General features: G+C 41.7%; 1 protein-coding gene across 1 annotated transcript in view; it reads left to right on the top strand.

Annotated features, from left to right (window-relative positions):
- Window positions 1-12934, top strand: part of LOC117470556 (zonadhesin-like) — a 40764-nt gene that overhangs the window by 1219 nt on the left and 26611 nt on the right. The window contains exons 5-34 of the mRNA XM_034115376.1: window positions 68-173; window positions 267-500; window positions 596-697; window positions 877-1068; window positions 1168-1278; window positions 1793-1985; window positions 2187-2323; window positions 2577-2801; window positions 2982-3123; window positions 3274-3397; window positions 3797-3988; window positions 4068-4205; window positions 4409-4591; window positions 4714-4908; window positions 5161-5309; window positions 5436-5604; window positions 5723-5857; window positions 5941-6093; window positions 6810-7011; window positions 7336-7476; window positions 7575-7760; window positions 8056-8127; window positions 8270-8396; window positions 8820-8953; window positions 9388-9585; window positions 9752-9901; window positions 10488-10667; window positions 11241-11357; window positions 12191-12340; window positions 12508-12660. Coding sequence (XP_033971267.1) covers window positions 68-173; window positions 267-500; window positions 596-697; window positions 877-1068; window positions 1168-1278; window positions 1793-1985; window positions 2187-2323; window positions 2577-2801; window positions 2982-3123; window positions 3274-3397; window positions 3797-3988; window positions 4068-4205; window positions 4409-4591; window positions 4714-4908; window positions 5161-5309; window positions 5436-5604; window positions 5723-5857; window positions 5941-6093; window positions 6810-7011; window positions 7336-7476; window positions 7575-7760; window positions 8056-8127; window positions 8270-8396; window positions 8820-8953; window positions 9388-9585; window positions 9752-9901; window positions 10488-10667; window positions 11241-11357; window positions 12191-12340; window positions 12508-12660 — 4690 coding nt within the window. The remainder of the gene's footprint in view (window positions 1-67; window positions 174-266; window positions 501-595; window positions 698-876; window positions 1069-1167; window positions 1279-1792; window positions 1986-2186; window positions 2324-2576; window positions 2802-2981; window positions 3124-3273; window positions 3398-3796; window positions 3989-4067; window positions 4206-4408; window positions 4592-4713; window positions 4909-5160; window positions 5310-5435; window positions 5605-5722; window positions 5858-5940; window positions 6094-6809; window positions 7012-7335; window positions 7477-7574; window positions 7761-8055; window positions 8128-8269; window positions 8397-8819; window positions 8954-9387; window positions 9586-9751; window positions 9902-10487; window positions 10668-11240; window positions 11358-12190; window positions 12341-12507; window positions 12661-12934) is intronic.

The following is a 12934-nucleotide window of genomic DNA, read 5'->3' on the forward strand; positions in this document are numbered from 1 at the left end:
TTTGAATGTATCTAAGTTGTCTGTTTTTCTCCTTCCTTCCTATTCACTTCCTATATGTGCCTTATAGTGTTGGCCTGGCAAGGAACCAAATGTAGATCACACTGTGTGCAATGACTGTCCCCCGGGCCTTTATTCCACTATATGCACTATCCAGTGCATTCAGTGTCCAGCAGGTAGTACAGTAACACATTAACATTATCTAATCTGCTTTCAATAAAGTGTTTTATTTAAGATAAATCTTATCTTCTGACCTCTACCCGGCATAGGAAGTTACTGTCCAGATAGTGGGATGACACAGCCGCTCCCCTGTCCTCCTACTTGGTCTTCCACACACGGGCAGACTGAATGCCGTAGCTGTAATGATACGTCTTTGCTGTGTGGGGGAGCTGTGGCCCCCCGCTGGAACCAGCTAGTCCACAGGTCCAGTCAAACGATCAGCTGTCGACCAGGAACATACAAAGATCAGAGGGAAGAGTTAGCATGTGTGATCTGTCCAGTAGGTTAGTGGTTGTCACTGCACACTGGTATCTGCGTTTCACCTCCTTCTGGAAGATGCCCTATATGTATATGTATACGTACATGTGTTTCATTCAAGGACATTATTGTGTGGGAGGTGTAGCTGTACCCTGTCCTGCTGGGACTTATGGCCCTAATGAAGGTCTGCAGAGGCTGAGAGACTGCACAATCTGTCCTGCAGGTAGAGTTTTGATTCACCTTGTAAGTTATTATACTTTTGTTTCATGTGCAAAGACTATATTACGAGCAAAAATATTAGTATTGGTATGTATACCCAATCCCATACATTGATATGATAAGATAACGATCCAGTTCAAACAAAACATTCTCATGAACGTGTCTATGAATACTTATCTCTAGGGTTTTACTGTCTGGAAGGCAGTTCACGGAGACCCACCTCCCAGTTCCTGTGCACACAGGGATATTACTGTGAGGAGGGCACCCTCACCCCTAATGGGTCACCTTGCCCTGCTGGTACAGCGGGAGAACAAATGGGTCAGACAAGTAGGGCAGGCTGCAAGAGATGTAGAGAAGGACGCTTCTGTCCTGCAGGTAAGTCTTAGCCCTGTTAGATTTCAAGCGGGCAACAAACAATGAAGTCATACAAAGAAAAAGTGTCTGTCTGCATGCGTGCGTGCGTGTGTGTCGCAGGCTCGTCAGGTCCTGGCTTGCCCTGTGCTCGGGGGAGATACTGTCCTGCTGGCACCTTGGAAGAAGTGATTTGTCCTCGAGGCACCTTCACCCCTCATCAAGGAGCCATAAGTACATTTATATAATGTATTATTACTGTTTTATTTTGTATTATACTTCTCTACTTCATCTCTTTAATAATCTTGTAAGTACATTTTCATATTCACAGCAATTGGTTATTTCTTTTTGGCTTAAGGCCCTGGCTTGCAATTTATTTGTAAGTGAATTATTTTATGGGAACTGCCCTACAGTCTATCAGCAGCTCAGCTTAAACTAATATGCTGCTATAGCTATCTATCATAGCAAACTCAGTGATTACATAACGATATAAGTGTTGTTTAGTCCCCATGATGAACAGGAATATATGGATGAGAAATTTCAACAGATGGATGCCAAGGGTGCAAAGAGAAAGCGTCTTATATAGCATAGAAGAAAAAAAAAACAACTGTCTGACCAGCTGGAGCTGTGAGACCAGTACGGAAAACGAATGGAGGATATGAAAGGAAATGAGCAGTACAAATAATACATTCAAAAGAATCTTACTGGCATCCTAATAAAGTAGACATCTTGTAACTATTGCATCCAGGTGTGAAGGACTGTCTCAAATGCCCGGCGGGTTTCTACTGTCCTGAGGGGAGAAGCGACCCTGTGCCCTGTCCACCAGGCTCCTTTAACCCCTTAGAGGGTCAGGATGAGTTGGATGATTGCAGGGAGTGCTACGCAGGGAAGGCCTGCACACAGGTAGCCCTGAAAGCCCCAGATGTGGACTGCATGCAAGGGTAAGTAACCTCTTCATTTTCAAGTAAAGGTTTTATTTCTGAACCATTTGATTCTTCACTGATAAGATAACATTTTGATACAGCATGTCTATTAGGAGTAAAACATTGTCTTATAATATATTGTTTTCTGTTATATTGCCTGTTATATTATCCTGCATTTGTTACCCTATTTTTAAGCTGACTTTGCCTGAATGTTTAAAGGTTTGTGTGTCCCCCTGGGTCTTCTCAACCCAACGCACCAACCAATGCCTGCCCACCAGGGACACTGAGCGATCGCACTGACCTCACTGACCGCTCACAGTGTCAGCAGTGCCTAGCTCGATATGCCTGTCTTAGAGGTGCCATTTATTTTTCACACATTTACATGTTCAATTTGTTTTTAGAAGTAGTGTTTAATATTTTTGTATTTGTAGTATCAGAAGATATGTTTAAGTTGCCTCTTTACTATACTTTCATTTTTTAAATGGGTCAACAGGTAGATATAGCCCAATGTGTCCATTATACATAGCTATATTTGATTGTGTAAGTGCAGTTTGTTTTGTGTTTGCAAGTGTTTCCATCTAAATGCCTCATTGTTTTACACTTTATCAGGAACTGGTGGTATCCAGAGACCACCACTCTTCTGCTTTTCAGGGCATTATTGTCCACCTGGAACTATGTTCCCCACCCAGCACAAGTGTCCTGTGGGGACATGGAGCGGTCAGAGTGGACTGGAAGCTGAAAGTGAGTGCCGGCCATGCCCACAGGGCTGGTACTGTTTGGCTGGATCTGCAGCTCCGTCAGGGCGATGCAGCTCTGGACACTACTGTCCTGAAGGTACACCTGGTTGTGGCATAAATGATAGTATAGGTGGTATATACATTCATTAATACATGTGTTTACTGCTGTAGTTCAAAAAGTTATCTAATAAAAGTAAGACTACAGCTTATTATATGAAAATTTGAGCTGTTATGAGTCATTCATGCTGATATAAGTATTTCGATGATGCATCACTAGGGACTGCATATGGCACCCAGTTTCCTTGCCCTGCGGGGACCTACAGTATCCACATTGGAAACAGATACAGAGAAGATTGCCTGATATGTCCTGAAGGCTCATTCTGTCAAAAGGGCACCTCCAAACCTTCACCCTGCCCCATGTAAGCAGTCATTGTGTATTCTATCAGATGTGAGCATGATGATAAAATAAATGAGAATATGGAAAGAATTAGCAATAAGGGGTCAACTCAAGGATAAATCTGATGTAATAAGTGAGATTAATTTATATACATTGTCCTGATGTTTACCAGATCCACATTTCGCCATCTGAAAGGGGGTCGGAGGCAGGACGACTGCTCTGCTTGCCATGCTGGATATTTTTGTCCCCACTCAGCCACTGTCAACCCCAGAGTGTGTGGAGCTGGAAGCTACTCTGTAAGGCCCCATGATCCATAATACAGTTCACTTTGACTGGCCAACTGTCAGAACCAGTGGAAACCAGAGCTGCTGTATTAGTCTCGTCCTTCCATCAGCCAGTCTGATTGTCCTATTTTTAGATTAACATTTTCCACCCACAGAGATCAGCTTACATTACTCACCATGTATGTACATCCGTAAATGTCAGCAAGAGGAGTAGTCAAAGTTACATTTTGTTATAGATAATCTTTTGCTTTCATTTTTGAAGAAGTATAAGTGTGTTATTCCATCGTATTGCAAGTTCTATCCTCCTTCCCTTGTGTTTTCAGTCTTTATTTTGTGCTGTCCCTCCCCCATACTGGTTGATATCTTTAACTTCAACTCTCTGAATCTTCCTTCACGTTCTTTTGTGTGTAGGATGAGGGCTCTGTGGAGTGTTCTCCGTGCCTGCAGGGCCACTACTGCAGTGATGAGACGACTAGTGAAGAAGCCATGTTAAGCGTCATGGTGTGCCCCCCAGGCTTTCTCTGCTCTCAGGGTTTAGCCCGAGACCCCCAGCGCTCAGCCACACTTTGTCCTCGAGGCTTCTTCTGCCCAGGAGGAGGCATTGTGAGTCAAAGAACGATGCATACAGAGAAATCACTTTTTTTTTTTTGTCTTAATCGCTATACCTGCAAATCCCTCACAGGATCCCAACCCCATTCCTTGCACCAATGGTACCTATGGTGAGTCTCCTGGTCTGCGGGATGCTAGCGAATGTGCTCAGTGTCCGGAGGGGGAATACTGTTATTCCCAGGAGCCTCAGGAGCAACCTATAACCCGGCCTGTAAGATACCAAAAAAACAGTACTTAGTGAGAACACATATCCTTTTACATTATTTTTTTCTGCTTAATTCATTTTGATAGAGATCATACATGACCATATTATACAGTATATAAATGTTCATTGCATAAAGTCAAACTTTGTTTTAGGTGAAGATTGTACACCAAAGGAAATTAAACAAATAGTTTTTATGCTGTATTTTTCAGACAGGCATTTGTCCTGATGGGCACTATTGCCCCAGAGGGACTGGTTACCCCCTCACTTACCCCTGTCAGGCTGGACAATATAGGAACAACACTCTTGGTCACAGTGGAGAGGCATGTGTTTTATGTCCATCCAGGCATTATTGCGACAGACCGGGAACTCACATGCCTGCAGTCTGCCCTCAGGTAAATCCAGCATTTTGTAAAACTGCTTTGCAGCATTCAGAAACAGACCTTGTCCTTATAATTCTTGGCACTGTGCATGTGAAACCAACTCTTTCTCTCTTTCTGTCATTCTGTTATAACAGGGCTTTTACTGTCCGGAGGGCACTTCTGCTGCCGAACCTTGTCCTGAAGGAACCTACAGCTCGCGTTCAGCTCTCAGTAATGGGTCTGAGTGCTCCTCTTGTGCTGGAGGACAGTATTGCACCAGTGTGGGACTCTCAGAGCCCTCGGGAAGCTGCAAAGAGCGCTTCTACTGTAGAGAAGGAGCCAAGTCTGCAGTATGAAGAAAATATTTCAAACATTTATTGAATAGAATCTGCTAGTCTTTAATGCTTTATTCTTGTTTTGATAAATTATAGGTCTGTGACTCATGTCACATTAAAACACTTTACACTTAGTTCTCAGTTAGGTGATGAAACTCGGATTATGAAACATTATGTGTTATATGTATTATTTTGAATGGGCTTTTTAGGAATAACATGAATTATCTGCAGTTCATGTTCGCTTTTCTTTACATACCCTATTTCCAGACTCCTGCAGATGGGCCGACAGGAGGTTTGTGTCCAGTAGGAAGTTACTGTCCTCCGGCTTCGTCCTCTCCACTGCCCTGTCCATCTGGCACCTTCAGCAACAGCACTGGCCTCAGCAGACCTGAGGAGTGTGTCAGCTGTCCGCCAGGGTAATGCTACTAACACTTCATTACTGGACCTCCTCAAACTTTAATTGATCAGCTTATTTATTTAAGAGAACCATGTAAAAATGTAATCCTGTGTTGTTTTTGTCAATTATTTTCTCTCCCTGTCAGTTTCTATTGTTTAGGTTCAAACAACACCTCCCCTTCAGGTCCTTGTTTTCCTGGTTTCTACTGTACTGGTGGCTCAGCTTCCCCTGTTCAGAGTGAAGCAGAGGAAGGGTATTATACCTTGGAGAGGGCAGCGAGGCAACAGCCATGTCCTCTTGGCACTCATCAGCCGGTAGGAAATAATCCACACAGAATACCAAGTGCTGTTCTACTGAAAGTGTACAGTAAAATCTAAATAATGAGATAAAGCCATATTCAAGGTGATTCCCTTGTCTATAAATCCTTCACAGCGTCGAGGTGCACAGTCATGTGTGGAGTGTCAGGGAGGCAGACTGTGTAACCAGACAGCCTTGTCACGCCCACCAATGTGTCCCAAAGGACACTTCTGTCCTCCGGGGTATTCTGCTGCTCGACCCTGTCCTCCAGTCAGTAGTTTTAATGAGTGTACTTTTGCACTAAAGCTTCATTCAAATTCAGATGTTGTAAAATGATACTATCTTATATTCAGGGCTCTTACTCTGACCAGCCTGGTGGGGATGCTGTTCACCACTGTCGGCCATGCGAGGCCGGCTGGTTCTGCAGCCAAGCCGGACTCTCTGAGCCTCAGGGTCTCTGTGACCCGGGACACTACTGCACCTCTGGAGCCTCCACTGCCTCTCCTGTAAGATGTTACATAAAATGACTTTGATAGTTTGGCTTCAAGCAGGTTATCCAAAAAAGAACTGATGTTTTAGTAACAAATAAATACATAAAGTGTATGTTCTATTGAGGACTTTATAACACTATATAGATATTCTCATGACACTCTCTTCTAGTTATTAGGTGCCTCTTCCCATATACATTTACTTTCTACAGATAATGAAAATAATTTAAATGACTACAATGTTTTACTGTCATATTACCAAAATGTTTTTTTTCATAGATATTATTCATATGTAGCAAGAATCCATGCTCTAAAGCTTTTCATATACTTTACCTTGTTGATCTTTGACAGAGCGAGGGAGCACTCACATGAAAAACATGGGGCAATTAGAGAGGAAGAGATGTCTTTTTAAGTTGAATATTTTTTTCTTCCAAGTTAAAGCTGTGTCGCTGGCTTGCTGACAGCTATTTATTTCCCACTCACTTTGAGCGTTCGGGCTTGAGTGTTTTCTGTCATTTTAATATAATTAGGAATTTAGAAGCATGTTGGAATTGGGCAAATAAATAATGTTTTACAGCAGTGTTTTTTGGGTAAGTTGCTAACAGTGTCTGGGAAATGAATGACAGCTTCCAAGACAAACTTCCCACAGATTTAACTTTTAAGTTCTAACTAGTGCTGAGAGCCAAAATGACCAAACTTTGTCATAATCTGATGATTACTCCGTTTTCCAGCAGGTGGCTTTGTTGTCTGGAGGAGTTTGTTCTGCAGGCTACATCTGTCCACGAGGGACCTCTTACTCGCAGCAGCACCCCTGCCCTGCAGGGACCTGGAGCAGTACTGTGGGTGCCCAAAACATGTCCTCCTGCTGGCCCTGCCCTTCAGGACTCTACTGCAACAATACAGGACTCAGCAAGCCTTCAGGACTTTGTGATAAAGGCACACAAATTAATTATCTGATTCAAAACATTGTATTCTGTTTTTAAACGGTTAAACAGTTGTTAAGTCCCGAATTACCCAGTAACTGAAACAGCTCTCTGTTTATAGGGTCAAATCCTTAATCCTAATGCTATTACCAAATGAATATAATCTGATAACTATCTCAACTGCTGGAGAGGAGATATGGCTAGCTTTTAGATTTAAAATGCTTTTTGTGAGTATCTACTGACCACTGTAAACTATAGTATTAATGGGTAGGTGAAGATGTCTGTCTTTTTATTATTACTTGCGTCCCTAACTTTTTTTGTATCTACTGATTCATAGGGTATTATTGTTCAGGAGGGGCTGTGTCTTCAATGCCCTCCGACAGTTTGACAGGGGACATTTGCCCAATTGGACACTACTGTCCCATGGGCTCAACTTCCCCTCTCCTCTGTCCTGATGGGACGTACTTCAACAGTACAGGTAGAGGAAATTCATTTTGTGAAACGATTCGTCTACAAAAAATATAAAGTATAACACATTTAAATCATTAAGTTCTTGCTTTCTTGTTTTGGATGAAGGTGCAGAAGAGTGTGATGACTGCCTCTCAGGGACTTACTGTCTCTCAGGGGAAGGCGTCCAGCCCTGTCCAGCAGGACACTATTGTTTTGGTGGCAGTGTTGAGGGCATCCTGCCCTGCCCTCCTGGCACATACAGCCCTCAGTTTGGCCTCAGCCAAGTGGAGCAGTGCCTCATCTGTCCAGCAGGTGAGAGTGTTGTGTCATGGTTGTCTTCATCGCTCTGAAAGACACTTGGAAGTCCTTCATTAAATGTTTAGCGAGCTGAATCCGGTTTTAATGTATCAACTCCTTAATATGCTAGATGTGCTGGAACTAATTGATTTAGATAAAAGGCAATAATAGAATGCTTTATCACATTTAAATTACTAGAGGAGGGATATTATTTTGTGATGTGAGGAAATTAACAATCAAGACTTTGAGAACGTCGGTGTCCTATTATTACAGCAGTGTTTTTTTTTAACTCTTCATGCTCTGCTTACAGGGTTTTACTGTGAGGACTGGGGTCTGTTTGAACCTACTGGACCCTGTCAAGCTGGTTACTACTGCATAGCAGGTACAATACATGCATCATTATAGCACAGTTGTGAAAATGACATTATTGCCATCACTTTTACCTCATTTAAAGGACTTATAATATACCACTGTGCTGCTTAAGTGAATTGGATGACTAAACTTATGTTAAATTTGCAACTTAGGTGTGAACTTTCAGAACCCAGATGGTAACTTCAGCACAGGAGTGGGAGGAACCTGTCCAAAGGGGAAGTACTGTCCTGAGGGCACCAGACTCCCCCTGCCCTGCCCACCAGGTACCTACTCTAACAGGTTGGTGGACCTAAATATATTTTTTGTAATCATATATTAATTGTAACTATTGTAACAGAAAATATGTGGATATTTGAACATCAATGCAGCATTTACTCAAATAACATACATGTACAAGGAATGTTCAGTAAGGTGTAACAACAATATTACAGCCCCATAAAGAACCCACATATAATCTTCCGATAATGGATGCAGATGAATATACTTGCCCATCATATATATACATACACAACATACCCACAGCTCACCTACAGCCCATAATAAATACAATAAAATGTAGTTTGCATCAGCAGTAAAGGACATGAAGTAATTGTAGACCCAAATATAAACACATGCACACTTGTAAACAGACACTCATTTGGTTCTGCCATGTAAATGTATGCATTCTGTGAATCTTTTGTCATCTGTCACGTATGGTTGCAGTCTTCATCTGACAGACGTCTCTGGCTGTAATCCATGTCCAGCGGGTGTTTTCTGTGGCACTGCAGGTCTCACTCGTCCATCTGGACTGTGTCAGGCAGGATTTTACTGTCCAGGGGGAGACACAAAAGCTACAGGTAGAATTGCAAAATATTGAGTTTTATTTTATTCATGAAAAGTTCATTTATTTTGTGCTTGTAGTATAATGTCAAAATGATTTACTCCCTTGCTTCATCTCTTCTGCAAGATAAAACCTAGTCCGCCCACCTTCAAATATGAACACAATGATAACATAGTTAATTAATCATTGATTAGCAATGGGTGTTGTTTATACATGAAATGAAATTGTGGAGAGCTGCGATTATAATGTTTGGAGAGTGATCTTATGAATAACCATCAGCTAGAAGAAAAACAGATGCTGATAAATGCAGGAAAAGCGAATGTAAGAGGGTGTTTTGTTAAATGCATGATTACTGAATTAATCAGTGTTTATCACATGATTAATCACATTAAGGGCTAAGCAGTCCTAATCTCAGTAATTTACCACATCTAATTGTTATATGCTCTCCAGGCTCAGAAGGAGGTCTTTGCCCACAAGCTCATTACTGCCCTGAGGGTAGTGCGAGCTCGGTGCCATGCCCAGCTGGAGCCTACTCCATCCTCACAGGCCAATCAGTGTGTTCCCACTGCCCTGCTGGCTACTACTGTCCAGAGAAGACTGGAAACTTCTCCAAGTCCCCCTGTCCCCCTGGTTTCTACTGCCCCGACGGTAGACTCTCCCAAACCACTATCAGTCATGGTTATGTATCTTTATGAATTCATTGAGGGTAGCATCTAGAAACTTCTTCGTGTGCTTAAAGATTCTCACGGATAAATGTGTTTAAAACGCTGAAATGGTGTGTATCACTTGAAATTAGATTGTATTTTATGCGTAGGTACAAGGCATGCCACCCAGTTTCCCTGTCCTCGTGGATACTACAACCCGGAGCCAATGACTCAGAGTCTGGACAGCTGCCTGCCTTGTCCTCCAGGACACTACTGTGAGAAGGAGAGGCTGACCAAAGTGTCTGGAAAATGCAAAGCCGGTAATTTTCTACAAAAGACACAATCTCAGCCATACAGCCTGCTTACAAAGTGGCAGGACTCTATACTCTGTGACAGCCTAGTTTATATCTTGCAAGCCATTCCAAAGCAGTTAGGGAAAATTGCTGTCAGTGCTCTAAAAGTACGTATATTAAGCACGACATATCACATCTCAACACGAGCCACATCAGTCATTATTTTACTTCCCCTCTCTTTACAGCTTTATTATAGTATTTCAGCAACATCAGCAGCTTTCAGATAATTATTTATTTCTATATTAAGGCGACAAATGGCCTGGCTCCATATGCCATCAACCCTAATGCACACAAGTCCCATGCAGATAATACAACAGTGGCTTCCTGGTTTGTTTGTCATGTTTCTTATGTTTCTCGCTCTTGTGAGTTTCATGCTCTGTGGAGCGTGTTTTTCTTACCCTGTTCGGAAAGTCAGCATCTGATGTGACATCTAAACTGATTTGAATTTATGTTGGCAACATGAGTGTTTGTAAATCACAAATATAGACAGCAGTCACAACATAAGCACCTCATTGTCTCCTGCTCTGTCTTTTGCTTCATCTATTCCTCTCAGGTTGGTTTTGTGTGTCAGCTGCATGGAACTCCCAGCCTTTTGACCTCGACAACTACACAAATGCCAACTGTCTTTGTCCAGCTACATCTACAGGGGGGCGCTGCCAGGCGGGCTTTTACTGCCCCTTAGGTAGCTCAGAGCCTGTGCCTTGTCCACCTGGAACATTCTGTAACATCTCAGGTATTTGAAATCCAATTAAAGACCTACTCATTCACACTAGTCACTAATCCAAAGTCAGAATTTTAATGGCCTGGTTTTTCATATTGGACCCCAGCAAGTGAACACATTTTTCTTTCAATCACACACATGGAACTAGAATTACAAATATGTTCTCAGTCAGAACTTGTAACCAATTACATCTAAGAGTTATATTGTAGTGTTTGAACCCCAAGGCAGCCCGCAACAGCTACATTTAACTGTCTGTGTAAAATGTATCTATTTTTGTGACATTGACAGTTATAAAAAGTGTTATTTTGATGTAGCCTTATAAGTTAGGATTTCTTTTTGGTTGGTAAAGCTATTGGTTATTTGATCTGTATATGTAAGTTAAGACCATTTATAATCAGTCATGTGATTATTTTCGGATGTATATGGAAGTGTATGTACTATATGACATTTTGGCCAATTTGATTGTAGGTCTTTTGGGGGGCTCACACATTATTCTACATAAGGGGATTTCAGTCTTAAGGCCACTTATACATAATATCTCTGGGTATTTAAAAAACTCATAAAAGTCCTCATGTTGTTAAAAAGGTTTGGCTCTGCCGATGGGACCCTGCTTCCCTGGGTATTTCTGTGTTGGAGGAGCAACTGAAGCCAAACCAACAGATGGAAGAACAGGCAGCATCTGTCCACCTGGGGCATACTGTGGTAAGCGCCGCTTTACTTCTTTGGAACAGTTGTATTACTAACCTGCCAACAAAGTTTTTATTTATATATTAATTAAAAAAAATTAATATCTTGGTGAAGTCCATAATGCATTAGTACCACTTATACTTGGCCTAATGTTTAAAAAAAAAAAATGTATAATTGAGTTTGATTAGAAGAAAATATTTACATATTCATTATATTACCACTTTTCTCTAGCTTTTGATGTCTGCCATTAATCTATGTCCAACTTCTTAAGGATCTACATTTGTTCCTATGCAGGGAATGTGTGACAATATAGCCTTAAGCCAAAGTAAACTGGGTTGAGAGAAACTGACCCCATGAAATAAGTAATATGTATGCACTTTGCATCATATACCAATACAATGCAGAATGAGAGTCTGCAAAGTCTTATCAAATCTTATTCATTATTCAAAGGGCAGTTCTTTGATATTGCTTGGAATTGTTTTTTTTTATAGCAAGAAAGGCCCAGCCTTTAACCCTGTTTTTATTTTTTTTATTTTCAAATGTCTTTCTGCAGTCCAAAGATATGCAAATGACATGAACCTAAGACTCTTAAGTAGCTGTATTACATTTCATTTTCAAAGTTATTGCATAGTCATAGCTATGACTCAAGTAGACCTGTCAACCTAATTACCCATGGGTATGAGAGTGAGTCATCTTGAGTCAACTTTTGTTAGCCTGTCTACTGTTGACCTGTGTGGAGTTTGTTCATGCTTTTGACTCAGTGTATCCTGGGAGTCTAGAATAAGTATTGGTATGTAAAGGAAAGGAAAGGAATGAAAGGCTGAATGAATGACTTTTTCTCTCTGCAGTTGAGGGCTCTGGAGAGCCAGAGTTGTGTCCAGCGGGTACTTTCTCCCCAGTGCCAGGTCTAACCAGGGAGGCGAGCTGTCAGCCGTGTACTGCAGGTGTCTACTGCAGAGTAGCAGGTCTCAGGGCTCCAACTGGACCCTGCAGCCAAGGTAGTCCATGCATTGTATTATGTCTCATCGGTTTAAAATAAACTGTTTAAAAGTGTTCGGCAGTTGCCTTTTTCATAAAGTTACATGTGCTTGATTCATTCTTTGTTCGGCTCCAACCTCCTTTCCATCCTTGCACACTTTGCTCTATTTTATGTTTTGTCACCTAGGCTATTGGTGCCCGCCTGGTCAGACAGTGGCTACAGCTCTGCCGTGTCCTCCAGGTCACTTCTGTGTGCAGGGAAGTGCCACTCCAGAGCCTTGCCCGTCAGGAACCTACCAGGACAGAGAGAAACAGGCAGCCTGCACCGTTTGTGGCGCAGGTATAAGAGCGCTTTACTCTTCTTTTTTATCTTCTCTACAGAAGGATGTATTTATTTTCTTTCTAAACACTGCTGTTGACCTTGTGGCATTTCTGATGTACTGAAGACAGTGTAATGAAAACAGCCCTCAGCAACCCAGCAAGTGTTCATTTATGAAATTGATGACTCACTCACATGCACCTGTTCAATGTATTATATAACAAGAATAAAAATGTATAAAAACTTAATTTACACAGAACATTTAAAAACCTTGGCAAAATACTTTACATTGTTC

The sequence above is a fragment of the Trematomus bernacchii genome, unplaced genomic scaffold (assembly GCF_902827165.1).
Source record: "Trematomus bernacchii unplaced genomic scaffold, fTreBer1.1, whole genome shotgun sequence".
Lineage (NCBI taxonomy): Eukaryota > Metazoa > Chordata > Actinopteri > Perciformes > Nototheniidae > Trematomus > Trematomus bernacchii.